General features: G+C 45.8%; 1 protein-coding gene across 5 annotated transcripts in view; it reads right to left on the reverse strand.

Moving 5' to 3' along the window:
- WWP2 (WW domain containing E3 ubiquitin protein ligase 2) overlaps positions 1-13,797 on the reverse strand; it is a 128,958-nt gene that overhangs the window by 66,737 nt on the left and 48,424 nt on the right. For all 5 annotated transcript variants that reach the window (XM_045533361.1, XM_045533362.1, XM_045533363.1 and 2 more), the window contains exons 5-6: positions 8,497-8,634; positions 6,676-6,772 (exon numbers count right to left, since the gene is read on the reverse strand). In XM_045533361.1, the coding sequence (XP_045389317.1) occupies positions 6,676-6,772; positions 8,497-8,634 (235 nt within the window). The remainder of the gene's footprint in view (positions 1-6,675; positions 6,773-8,496; positions 8,635-13,797) is intronic.

Raw genomic sequence — 13,797 nt, forward strand, 5'->3', positions numbered from 1 at the left:
TTATTCGTTGTAATTAATGCATAATTAATAAATCAACATATAAATGAGTGTGTAATCTCCATAATTACTTTTCTTTCATTCTTTGCCTTTTTTAAGTTTTTTTTTTTAATAAGAGACAAGGTCTCACTACGCTGTCCATACTGGAGTGCTGCTATTCACAGGCATGATCATAACTCACTGCAGCCTCAGACTCCTGGGCTCAAGCGATCCTCCTACCTCAGCCTCCCCAGCAGCTGGGACTACAAGTGCATGCCATTGTGCCTAGCCGTGATTACTTTTGGATGCCTAGCTTTGAGGATGCAGTGGGGCCCTTGTCCACTGTCTCAAAGCTATTTTATATTTACCAACTACTCAGAAGAAAGCCCTACCTACAAGCTCCCCGTGAGCAGGGACTGTGTCTTAGTTATCAACAAATTAATAAATGAATTACATATATTGCTTTTACTGCTTTCCCTTCTCTAGCAATAAAAATGGGGCTATATATAGCCAGACTTTAAGTATAAGCTATCGGGTGGGAGGCCGGTATGAAAACAGCAAAGATGCTAAATTCAGATTCATGCTGATAGACAACACAGTCATGTACCCTTTAGTCATCTCAGTGGAAGGAGGGGCGGGATTGGCCAACAGTGACTGAGAGAATGGCCCGGTGCCCGCAGGCAGGCTCAGCTCCTGTCCATCCCTCCCTTCTCTCCAGGCCCTCCCAGGACTTCCTGAAGTGTTCCCAGCAGACTCACACCCGGCTGAGTTTATTTTTCTTTCCTTTCTGGGATAGGCTGTCTGCAGACACAGCTGATGAGCTATTTAGAACTCACCAGAGACCATGGGCTTTATAAGTCTCTGAGATTACAGATCTCTTAAGTCTTCAGAGGTCACTATGCCAAGGCAACTGAGCCAATAAATCTGATATGTTTTCATCAAAGCAGGACAAAATAGAAGACTAAAAGAGAGAGAATGAGAACTATCATAAGAGGTTCTGAAACTTTTCCATGTAAATGAAGCCCTGGGAGGAGTGTGTTAAAATGCAGATTCTGGCCAACATAAGCCAATACTGACAGCTGACAGGGGACACAGGCAAAGTCCAGGCCCCCAGCCCTTCCCTCTCTCTCTCTCTCTCTCACTCACTCATGCACATTCACATGCACTCGCATACAAAATAACTTACATACATACACACATAAGGAAAATAAATTGTTTAAGCTTTTATATATAGCTTCAAGATCCCCAACACAGTTTTGAAACCAATTAGCGAAAAACTTTATGAATCTAAAAGCAAATTAAATACATTCTCTCTTTTTTTTTTTTTTCTGTTCCATTTCTCTGCATCACTATGGAAAATTGACAGGGATTCTAGACAGAGGAGCCAGCTTTTCAAGCCAGAAGAAACCTTAAGGCTGTGCCTGGAAGAGCAGCGTCACTCACAGACACTCCTATGGGCTTGATTTCACCTTAAGTCCCTGCTATGGTTTGGGATCTGATTTGTTTGTCCCCACCAAACCTCATGTTGAAATTTGACCCCCAACATGGCAGTGGTGGGAGGTGTGACCTAGTGGGAGGCGTTTCACCATGGGGTGGGGATCCCTCTCTTGCTTCTTCTCTCAACATGTGATCTCTTTGCACGTGCCTGCTCCCATTCTGCTTTCCGCCAGGAGTGGCAGTGTTAGAGTAGGAGCCTAGGACAGGGCTGAGACCAGATGCAGGGGCAGGTGCTCCGGCAGAAACTAACTAGGGGGCTCATAACTGCAGTCAAGAACCAGCTTCAACCAGCTTGTCAGCTATCTCCGCCACCTTATATGAACTTTGGCTAATTACAATATCACTTACATTGTGGTTTTAAAACTTCCCCACCCTTGAAATCACCATGACAGTTCTGAGACAACCATATAAAGTATGAATATAGTGGTTCACGCCTGTAATCCTAGCACTCTGGGAGGCCGAGATGGGAGGATCACTTGAACTCAGGAGTTCAAGAACAACCTGAGCAGGAGCAAGACCCTGTCTCTACTAAAAATAGAAAAGTAAGCTGGGCATCATGGTGAGCACCTGTAGTCCCAGCTACTCGGGAGGCTGAGGCAGGAGGATCACTTGAGCCCAGGGGTTTGAGGTTGCTATAAGCTAGGCTAATGCTATGGCACTCTAGCCTAAGCAACAGAGGGAGGAAGGGAGGAAGGGAGGGAAGAAGGAAAGAAATTAAATGAATGAATAAATAAATAAATTAAATAAATAAAGTACAAAAATAGGAGGGAACCCGATTCTAGGAATCACTACCCAAATTCTTAACAAAAGCCAACCCCTTAGCCTTGAATATTCCTCCACTCAATTAGTAAGACTTCAGAAGACCAAAAATCATTTCCCCCTGGTGCAGGTGCTCTTTCTAGCCTGCTGGTGCTCTGTCTCTTGAGAGTGTGCTTTCACTTTCAGTAAAAAAGCCGTCGCTTGCTTGGCTTACATGGTGCGTCCTGAAATTTTTTTCTCCTGACAACCACTGAGGACCTGGAAAAACCTCCACTCAGAGGCCACTAACAGAAGCGGCAGGAGGCCCTCCCCAGATGCAACTGCCCCATCTTGGACTTTCCACCACCAGAATCATGAGCCAAATAAATCTCTTTTCTTTATAACTTACCCAGCCTCGGGCATTCTGTTATAGTGATACTAAATGGACTAAGACATTCCCTGATTTCATATAATAGCTGGGGGGTGGGAGGAAAAAAATCACAGGTGACTAACAATCAGCATATCACAAAGGAACTCAGACATCCTGGCTTCTCACTCTTCAGTCTGGAATTCCACAACCGTTTCTAACCTACAGGTAACTCTAAAGAGAGCTGCCAATACCAGCATGGACCCCCTCTATGGGGTTCTTTCCCCCCCCCCCAACATACACCTCACTGGGTCTCATTAGCTCCCTGAGCCAGGAAGCCCCTAAGACACTGTACTGAAGCACTGGACAATGGAAAACAGTCCCTCTGCAAATTCCCATCCACTCTCCACACGCTGATTTCTCACAGTTCTAGTTGCCTGTTTCATAAATATCTCTCATGTCATGAAGACTGAGCTCACTGTGGAGGGTGGAGTGATGGACTTGGGTGCTTCTGGCACTCCTTGTGTGATGTGTGCACGGTCCCAGGCACACGCTGGATCTTCCCAACCTGAACTGACGCAGGCAAGGTTCCCAAAGCCAGCCCTTACTCCAGCAAAATAAAAGAAACACTGAGCAATCCTTGAAGGGTGTGGTAGGTACTCCCAGTGCCAACTAGCACACACTCTCCCAGGGGCTTCATAATATCCCAGGCACGCTCCGCTGCCACAGTGGAACAAGGAACACTGGCCAAGGACACGGCACAGGGTGGCACACTAACAGGCAGGATCCTGGGGTGTACCATGTACTTGTCCCCACTCCAATCAAATACCAAATAGTGTGAATCAGCCTTCAGGTCACCAATATTAGTGCTATTCTCACACGTTTTCTGGAGGTGACCAGCTATTATCTGGAACCCATTCCCCCAACTCCCAAACTAACTGCTCAGGCCTGAGATTTCTAAGTGACAGCAGTGCAGCCTAAGAGGCCAAAGTGGGCATCAGTTTAGAATCACTGGCTACACCGTTGTATATACTAACCAGGCAGAAGAAAACAACCGGCTATTATCAAGCCTGCAGAAATCCTAAAGTCTGAAATCTGTCTGCCTCAAGAGCAAACAATAATTTCATCAGCCCAATACCATCGCTGGTCAGTTTCCTTAGGTTGGTAAATGATACTTTTTAATTCCTGGCCGGGCGAGGTGGCTCACGCCTGTAATCCTAGCACTCTGGGAGGCTGAGGCGGGTGGATCATTTGAGCTCAGGAGTTCGAGACCAGCCTGCGCAAGAGCAAGACCCCATCTCTACTAAAAATAGAAAGAAATTATCTGGCCAACTAAAAATATATATAGAAAAAATTAGCTGGGCATGGTGGCACATGCCTGTAGTCCCAGCTACTCAAGAGGCTGAGGCAATATGATCGTTTAAGCCCAGGAGTTTGAGGTTGCTGTGAGCTAGGCTGACGCCACAGCACTCACTCTAGCCTGGGCAACAAAGCGAGACTCTGTCTCAAAAAAAAAAAAAAAAGAAACTTTCTCTGTACCCTTTCCCCATTATACCAGCCTCCTTCCCCCCAAAGATAACCATTTTCCTGAATCCAAGGTTAAATATTCCCATTTTTTTTTATAGCTTTACTACCTACAAAGCTATCCATAAAACATGTATTAATTAGTTTTGTACTTTTAACTTTCTATACCCGGCATCACACTATATATTTTTTTCTGTGACCTATTTCTCTTGCTCAACGTTATGTTCCTGAGATTCCACCATACTGATGTAACCATCTTTCACCCATTTTCACTACAGGGCAGTATTCCTTTCTAGGACTTGTATATGACAATTTATGATATTAACTCTTTCTTTACTTGGTGAGACCCACTGACTGCATACCAACACAGTCTGTCTGCAAACAAATTTATGCCATGTGACTTGTTGGTGGCAGTCCCATGCTGGCTTCCACGTGCAGACCAGATGATAAAACAATCAGAGGTGTTTCACCTGATGATTTACTTTTGAAGAGAAGGCGAGAGCCCACTAAGAAGCAGAGGTTTGGGACCTGGCCTAGCAAGCGAACAGTAGCTCTGCAGGATGAACGTGGGTAGCTGAATCCCTAAGATAAAACCCTTTCACAGTTCCAGCTCTACAGCTTTCTAAAGCAGGGCAAGGGAGGAGAGGAAAGGGCTGCTTTGACATCACAGCTTTCACCTGCACGGGAACGTCAGAGCACCTTTGTTTGATCGTGGTGAATAGCACCCAAGTCCAAGAAAAACCTACTCTTCAGACAACAGAAGCTAAATATTTAGTCTGGGAGGCAGCAGGCAGAAGCCCATCATTCTCTCTGCCCCCGGAAAGCTGGGACAGCAGAGGATTGCCCTCGAATCCTGAAGGACTGATTCATCACCTCCCAACTATGCTGGGCTCAAATGATCCTCCTGCCTCAGCCTCCCAAATAGCTGGGACTACAGGTATGCACCATCAAACCCAGCTAATTTTTCTATTTTTAGTACAGACGGGGTCTGTCTTGCTGTCTCTCAGGCTGGTCTCGAAATCCTGGGCTCAAGTGATCCCCCACCTCAGCCTCACAGGGTGTTAGGATTACAGGTGTGAGCCACCGCACTCAGCCATGCCTGCTGTTCTAACAGCAAAGAGTCCTCAACACAAATGACAATAAACAAGGGTTGTCAGGATCTATAAATTTCAAGGTTGATCAACTAGAGTAATCCAGAGACCAATAAATAGGTCAAGAATTTACGTTCAAACCTGTTAAGACGTAAACTCTGCCTTTGAGCCCAAATTAAGTGACATAAGTGTGTCTGACACAAACTTTCCAGGTCAGCTAAAAGACCACGATGGCAGTGACTGGCGTCAAAGCTAAGAAGGTGTCACTCTCCGAAGAGCGAAATGCTCAAGTGTTCCTCACCCCATGCTGTTCCCGCTGAGAGGTTCTGTCCCCTCCAGCTCGGGATGCTTATCTTCCTCTGTGGACACAAGAGTTGCCAATTACATTGTTGGTCCTCACCCTGCGGGACCCGACTACTTATCCCATCTTGTAAGTCATCCAGCAAGTCACAGAAAACGTGACTGGTCTTCAGGGTACGAGGTAACACCTTCGCAGAGACTTGGAGAAAAGAAAGCAGGGAAATGGCACCTCTGCTTCTAATGATGCTATGGAAAAAGATCCAAACGTCCACCCTCTCTTGCTCCAGCACCAGCCAGTCACCGCAACCTCAGAAACCCACAAAACAACCAAATCTGGAGAAGCTAACAGCTGTCCCCAGGAGATCTTGCAAGCTGCTGTGGCTGTTGGCTGAAATCATACTCCATTTTTCAAAGCATGATTCCCTACTCCCTTGGATCTGTTTGGGAAGATTTTTAATACCAGTTATTTACCTACATTCCGCAGATAATAAAGATTTACAAACTACATTTATATGATTCTTTTCCTTAAAATTTCCTTAGAAGTAGTCTGGGTGTTTTGTACATTGTAAGAAACAATAAACACAAGTCCCAACACCCCCCACATCTCTCTAATACACGTAAAGCTATTCTCCTGCCTAGAAATTCAGTTGCCATGGAAATGAGTCTGCACCATTAGCACAGGTATAAGATGGGAATTTCAGTAAATAAAATTATATCAGCTGTGATACGTATAACAAGTACAACGTAACTCAGACTCTAAGCGTAGGAGGTCTTAACCAACACTCCAAAGGGAACCATGGGCCATTCCCCAAAATAAAAATGCACAGCCAATGTCACATACAAAGAACCATTGCTCTAAGTGTTTCTATGCGTATCCTGGAAGAATAACTATGGCCACAGCCCCTGACATACAAATAAGCAGTCCAATTCTCTGTTCACCAGTTCCCTTTATTCAAATAACAACTCAGCGGGTCCGAATCCTTGTCAAGGAAACGCCAACCCTTCTAAAGAATCATGAGTTCTGTATTCCCCCTTGACCTCCTTAACATGTTAAGTTGGTTATAAGATTCCTGGAAATTTCCAACAGTTTTTAACATAAATTGCATCTCGCCATCTCCTGGCGTGATTTTAATAGCTTTAAGCATCTTCCCAGCTCCTTCTCATCAACAAGGGGGTTCTTACCGGGATCTCCCACCAAAGCAGTTGGTGCTGGGGGGCTGGTGCCGGCTCTCCGGAGCTACCGCTGTCCCACTGGACTCCCTCGAAGGCGGCTGTGACCCTAGAAAGGGGATGAATCACAGAAAAAGACAGAAACGTTGAGAAGCTCAACCCTTGAGATTTGGCTACCAGGAACAGAACCCCCTGTGTGCATCAGAGTTCCCCACCATGTTGGGACAGGGAGTGGGGACATCTAGCAAGCTGCAGCGCCTGGCATGAGAAGGAACAGGGACACTCATGTGAGAGCCGATCTGCGCCTCAAAAACAGTGGGAAACAGCTGGGAAACAGCTTCTCTTCTCCAAGACATTCAAGAACGTCCAAGGTGCTTACAAGCACATTGCCTTACACATGAGATCAACTTCACCCTCAAAAACGTGAGATGGAGAACAGATGCCAACCAGGCTAAGTGGGGGCAAGGAATGGAGGGCATTTCTCCATAGCACAACCAGAGAACTTTTAAAAACCCAGATCAGATCATGACAGTCTTCTAAGAAAATCCCTTCAACAGCTTTCTGTTTCTCAGCATGAGGTTCCAAACCCCTACCGAGGTCTCTGGCCTCATCTCGGCCACTGTCCTCCTCCCCGTGACCTGCCCACATCAGCTGCCTCCAAGGCATCCCTTTATTCCCCACCCTGTCTAACCTCCGCAGACTCCAGGCCTCAGCTTCCTCAGAGAAACCTTCCCTGATCCCCTAATTTAGATGAGATCCCCCCAAAGTTCAGAAATCTCATACCACCTTATACTTTTCATTCATAGCTCTTGTCACAATTACAGCTATGGAATTATTTGTGTTTACTCATTTGATGTCTAACTTTCCCTGCCCCTGGCCCCCACCAGGTGGATTAAAACCTTCAAGAAGGGGAGACCACATGAATTTTACCCAATGCCATCTGGCTAGCACCTGGTCTGAGACCTACTACATACCTGGCATTCAATTACATATACATGTATCGAAGGAGTGAATGAGGCATGTTTTTCTCCAAGCACCAAAAGCACCCAAGCACTGCTCAGTCCAATTGAAGGATTTCTCTCAGCAGTCAGGGCCCATCCAACCACCAAGATTCCACCCAGCTGCCCCTGAATTCGAATTCAAATTTCACCCCTGTGAAGCTACAGAAAGCCTGTTTGGCACCTGGAAAGTACCATCATTACATCACATCTAACAAAACATTTAATGAGAAAAATTATAGAGAAACCAACCCATTTCAGACCTCAGACTTCATGAAATAATTTCCTGCTAGATCCAAAGGTGACTAATTTCAGACTAGATCAAAAGAAACAAACTACCAACGTTCAGGACAGAGTTGGGGACAAGCTCGAACCTCCCTGCTTCTTTCTGCATTTTGTTAGTGTGTATCTCTAGAAGAATACACTGTCCCCTTCCCAACAAAGGCCCTCTCATAAAAAGCACACTCAGCCGCCCCAGGAAGTTCAACTGTATCAGGAAAAAAAAAAAAATGGGCCAAAGTCACATTTGATAAAGACATTTTGTTTTCCAAAGTCCATGTGGGATAAAAAGATGTTTTTCTCTGACGTCAAACCAAACAATTGTTACACTTTCACAAAGATGATTTATTGTGGTCTTTGGTCAGAAAGCAGTCCTTGAAAATTCATGTCATGATTTTGATCTGGCATGCTAGGAGGAGTCAGGGCTAGCTGTGGGCCAGGCTGAGCGGTACCCAAACCAAGATGCCTGGGAGAAACCCAGGCTCTCAGCACCTCCTGCCTCCTGCCCAGCCCCGCCCCGTCCCGGCACAGCCCTGAGGGGCAAGGCGGCACTCACCGTCTGTCACAGCACTGCCATTAGGCACACTTCCCAGATCAACAGTTGGCCCGTCCAGGAAAATTGTCAGCTCTCCGCCCGAGACAACACTGCCTTTGTTCTCCGTCTGCAGGTTCAGGGTCAGCTGCGTGTTCTCCACTGTTGGGCACAAAAGGCAACACGGATGGGACTAAAGCGAATGCACCCCCGCTTAAGATTCTCTAAATCAGAAACTCCCAGTTCGCCTACTCTGGCTTCCCTGACAATGCTTTTCGGCAGCTTCAAATTTCTCTCATGGCATGGAAAAGAGAGTGGGAAGGAATATGTCTAAGGTTATCATGGTTGTACTAGGCAGGTGAGAGAGCAGGACTCTTTTTTTTTCCTAAATACTGGTCAGCTACATAACTTCCACCTTACTGACTTATTTGTTTGCTTATACTTGCAGGAGTGTGAGAAAAGAGAGGGATATTGATGGCATACAGAGGAAGAAATCAATTGCAAGCGGCATCTGCCACCCATAGCCACAGGTCAGAAAAGCCCAAGGAAATGCCAGCAAGAGCCATCTCTCTCTAGATGAGGGATGGCAGGGACTTATGCGTTTCTTATTTGTGTTAAAATGTGTTTTTTTTAATTTTTGATCTTGAAAACGTATTGCCCTAAAATAAAGGAAAAAATTTAAAACAATAAAAGTTCAATCCAGGCTGGCCAGCCCCATGAGTCACAGAAGGAGAAAGAAGTGAGAAGCAGCCCAGGGGCACACACCCCCACGGGCGAGTGGCAGGAAAACAGAACAAGCTGACACCAGGCGGGAGCACCAAACCCTAGGCAGGCTGGAAACTGCTGCTGCCACACGCCCTTGACCCTGCCACCGAGCTTGGCCACATCAAGTAGCTCCCATCCGGTTAAGTATTCAGGCCGCTCTAATACTTCAGTTCCCTTCAGTGCAGTCTAGTCAGGGGCCATGACCTCCCGTTCAGGGCTGTTTAACAATCACCAAGAGAGAGCTGGCGTTTTACGAGGATTTCTACAGGGTCCGTAGTTCCTCTACACCACCCCACACCTTGCAAAGCCAGGCCAGGGAAGCGCCACATATCTGAACCTCCCCCGTCACCTAACCACTCACTACCCACCCACCCACTCCACCACGTCGTTTTATATTATTTCTTAGTTGCTGGTGTATTTTTTTTATAAGCTATCTTCCCTGTTTTCTAGAATAAGGCAGGATATGTAGAATTAAGTATCTCCATAAGCACTAAGGTAAGTCTGGTACTTTCTAGAGATAACTGACAGTCTCCCCATCAAAAAGCCTGCTCCAAATCTAAGAAACAGACATGGCCCTTCAAGAACTTAGCAGAAAAAAAACTGCATCCATTTAAGGACCTATTAAAATAAGGTATAAAACCAGTTACCCTCCAGGTCCAAGCCCTCTTAAGCATTCCGCCTTCCCTGCCAGGGAGGGCCCCAAATCCTTTCTGGGTCTACTGTTTATTTTCAGTTAGCTTCACTGAGGATCTTGGTAAGTTCAAATTTCCATGAAATCACACCTGTAGTTTCCAGCGGAAACTAGTTCCTTCAAAAGCCAAGGAGTGTGGGGAGGAACTGAGGCCTTTCAACCGCCAGCACCACCTGCCATCCAGGGGGCAGCCACCTTGGAAGGGGATCTTCCAGCCCCAGCCGAGCCTTCAGATGACTGTAGCCCAGCTTCTTGACTGCAACCGCAGGGGAGATCCCAGGCCAGACTGCCCAGCTAAGCCAGGCATGGTGGCGTGCACCTGTAGTCCCAGCTACTCGGGAGGCTGAGACAGGAGGATTGCTTGAGCCCAAGAGTTTGAGGTTGCAGTGAGCTAGGCTGACGCCACGGCACTCTAGCCTGGGCAACAGAGTGAGACTTCGTCTCAAAATAAATAAATAAATAAATAAATAAATAAATAAATAAAGTCCTCTTGCTAAAAGCATTTAACCTGAGTCTAATCAAGCTTCTAACCCACTTCCCAGTTCACATGAAATAAGGGGATAGAGAAACAGATAAATGATACTACGAGGTAGCAATCAGACAAAGTCAGAATGTGGGACATCTATACCATAACTGGGGTGGGGGATAGGGAAGGAGGGAGACTCTTCTAGATTTAAAGAAACATAAGCACAAAATGCCATGCGCGAATTTTGACTAAATCTTGCTTTGAAAAAAAATATTCTTAGGACAATTGGAGAAATTTGCACACGGACTGGGTATTAGATGATGTTTGAAATTATTGTGAATGTTCTTAGGTTTTATAATGCTACTACAGTTTTATATAAGGATGTTCATATTCTTGGGAGAGGCAAGAGTAGATTATAATGATATCTGTACTTCTTCTTAAGTGGTTTTATAGGAGAATAGGCTGAAGTTTTTAGGAGTAAAGTGTCATGATATCTGCAATTTACCTTCCAATGGTTCCAGAAAAAAAATGCACCCAGCCACACACTCACACATATATATAACAAAAGCAGAAAAATGTTAACAAGTGCCGGATCTAGGTGGAAAGCGTTTGGATATTCATTGTATCACTTATTCAATTCTTCTGTATGTTTGTAAATTTCATAATAAAAAGTTGGAAAAAGGTTCTTTCTTTAATTGGCAAGGCTATTAAAAAAATTAAACCTCTGAGAACAGAACACCCCATTATTCTCTTTAAAAAAAAAAAAAAACACCTGAGCCAGGGCAGCCCTACAATGCATAATGGAACTAAAGAAATCATTAGCTAATTGAGTGACAGACTTGAGCATACGGGGGAGACTGAAAGGCGTAAGTGTGGCTGGAAAACATATACTGGAATCTTAGCTATAAATAGCAGCATAGCCACCTCACCTCTGGGGCCCTCTGGTTTCACTGCAGCCACACTGACGACTCTACAAAGGCCCTTTCTCTTCCAGCATGTCTTCCCACTGCCTTTTGAGGCATTGCTCAAAAATCAAGAAACCCATGGAAAAGTGGGTGTAGTGAGTCAATTTCCCTAACTGGAATCCGATTTAGCACGGGACGCTCGCTAACTCCTCTGACCTCATCGGGTCCTGCGCTATCTGCATTCATGCAGCTCACATTTGTGCTTTGAAAGCACCTACGATTCTAGTCACTGTGATTCCACAGGAACAAGATAGACAGAGATCTGTGGCCCTGGGATGTTTGTCTTCTACTTGGGAGAAAAAGACAATACGCAATTAAACAAAACAGAAAATGCATCGCATCACCTGTTAGGAGGTGACAAGTGCAGTAGGAAAAGATGAAACGAGGAAGGGGGATGAATTTGGGGTGTTGAGGAAAGTGTCCCTGACAACTGACCAAAGACTTAAAAGAAGTCTTGGGGACGCCATGTGGCTATCTGGAGGAAGAATATTCCAGGCAGAGAGCAATGCAAGCCCAGAGGCGCTAGGTGGGCGGTGCATGCCTAGCATGTCTGTAGGAGGGCAGGGGGGCCGGTGTGGCTGGGCAGGAGGGAGCGAAGAGAGGAGCATGGGGTGAGGGCAGTAGGACACTGGAGCCCCCCAGTAAGGCCTCAGAGCCCTTGCAAAGTCCCTGGCATTGACTCTGCCTGAGATGGGAGCCATGAGAGCGGAGGAAGGAAGCAGCCTGACTCCCGCTGTAGCATAACCACTCTGGCTGCAGGAGAAACAAGGGCTGACGTAGACCAGACCAGGTAGGAGGTCACTACAATAGTCCAGGCAAGAGCAGATGGTGGCTTGGGCCAAGGCAATGGCAGTGTCTTCCAGGAATGCAGCATCTAAGACGACTCCACCTTGGGCTTCTCCCCAGCACAGGTTAGGAAAGACCTCTGACTCCCACCAAGAACATTAGCCAGACCCCACAGGCCCACCCATCTCTTGGAATCAAAGCTTTGGGCAAATCATAGGCAGGGGCTGCAAAAAGTGCCCATTTAGAGCACGACTAGAGGAAGCCAGATTCAATTAGGACCAAATAGGACATATATAATGAAAATATTCCGCTGGCAAGAGACTTAAGTTCCACGGAGACAGCCAAAGGCCTGACCTCATGCTATCTTCAGCAGTCGACAAACACACTTCTGCGGTTATAGGATTGCGCCCTTCTGTTCTAAGTACCAACTGGTTACCGATACCTTGTAACCCTACTTTACGGAGGTCAACAGGCAGCGGTGAGGCTGGATATGCGAATCTAGGGGAAAAGAACCCAGGAAATCATAAGGACTGTGCCAGGAGAGCCCTTTGAAAGCCAGCACACCCAGAGAGACAGCCAGACACCAGGGACCTCCGATGGAAACTCACACCACCGCGCCAGAGAGGGAAAAAAAGAACCGGGTCAATTCCAGCCTCTAGACCTGCCCACCAGTTTACAGGAAACACAGAAGGACAGACAGACACACTGAACCATGCTTCAGGGAGACACACGGCAAAATGCAAACTATGGAGAGCTGTACAGGACACATTGTCCAGTTTCTTCAACATCACACTGCACGGGGCAACAAGAGGAAGGAAAACCCCTGGGCTAATAGAGACTTAATCAATCTTATTTGTGGTTCCAAAATGTTAAAACGGACTGGACAGTCGATGATATTTGACAGTTACCATTAAGTTTTTTAGGTTTGAAACTGGCATCACGGTTACAGTTTTCGAGAGTCCTCATTTTTTAAAGATGCATACTGAAACGTTTGTGGATGAAATACGTCTGGGATTTATGTAAAATTAATCCAGTGGGGCGGGGCGGGCAGTTCGTGGACAGCCACTGCACTGGGTGATGACACTTAGCAGTTCATCGACTATTCTTTCCACTTCTGTGTGTGTTTCACGTTTCCTGTAATAGTTTTTTTTCCCCCCAAGCCAGCATACCTAAGGCACAAACAGTGACTGTAAACTAACTAACACACTTACAAGAGTTCAACATGACCAATACAGTTTGAAATACAAAAAGGTAGAAAATACACCAGCCAAGCTGTTCGGGGAATAACTCCTAACTCTTATTTTTCCTCCCTTCAAAGCCTCAGATGTGCAAGTGGCTTCAGGTTAATAATTTCCTATTGAGAAGAGTTGGTACGTGCGACAAGGATGAGTAATATTCTTCTAAGAGTTACTTTTTCCCTTTCTTGACCTGGACTTTTTCATATGTTGTTTGCATATCATACTAATAAATATAAATTAATAGGGCATCAGAAGTTGCCTTCTTTATGCCAACAAAAGAAAAAAATTGCCAAACCATGCTCCTATAAGGCAATTCTGTTATGAAATCCAGAACTCGTGCCTGGACAGTTTCATAGCAGTATATGGAAGAACTTTCTAGTTTGGCGTCTTTTATCATCACAGTCCCTCCCCGCT

Source organism: Lemur catta, chromosome 20, assembly GCF_020740605.2.
Source record: "Lemur catta isolate mLemCat1 chromosome 20, mLemCat1.pri, whole genome shotgun sequence".
In the NCBI taxonomy this organism is placed as follows: Eukaryota; Metazoa; Chordata; class Mammalia; order Primates; family Lemuridae; genus Lemur; species Lemur catta.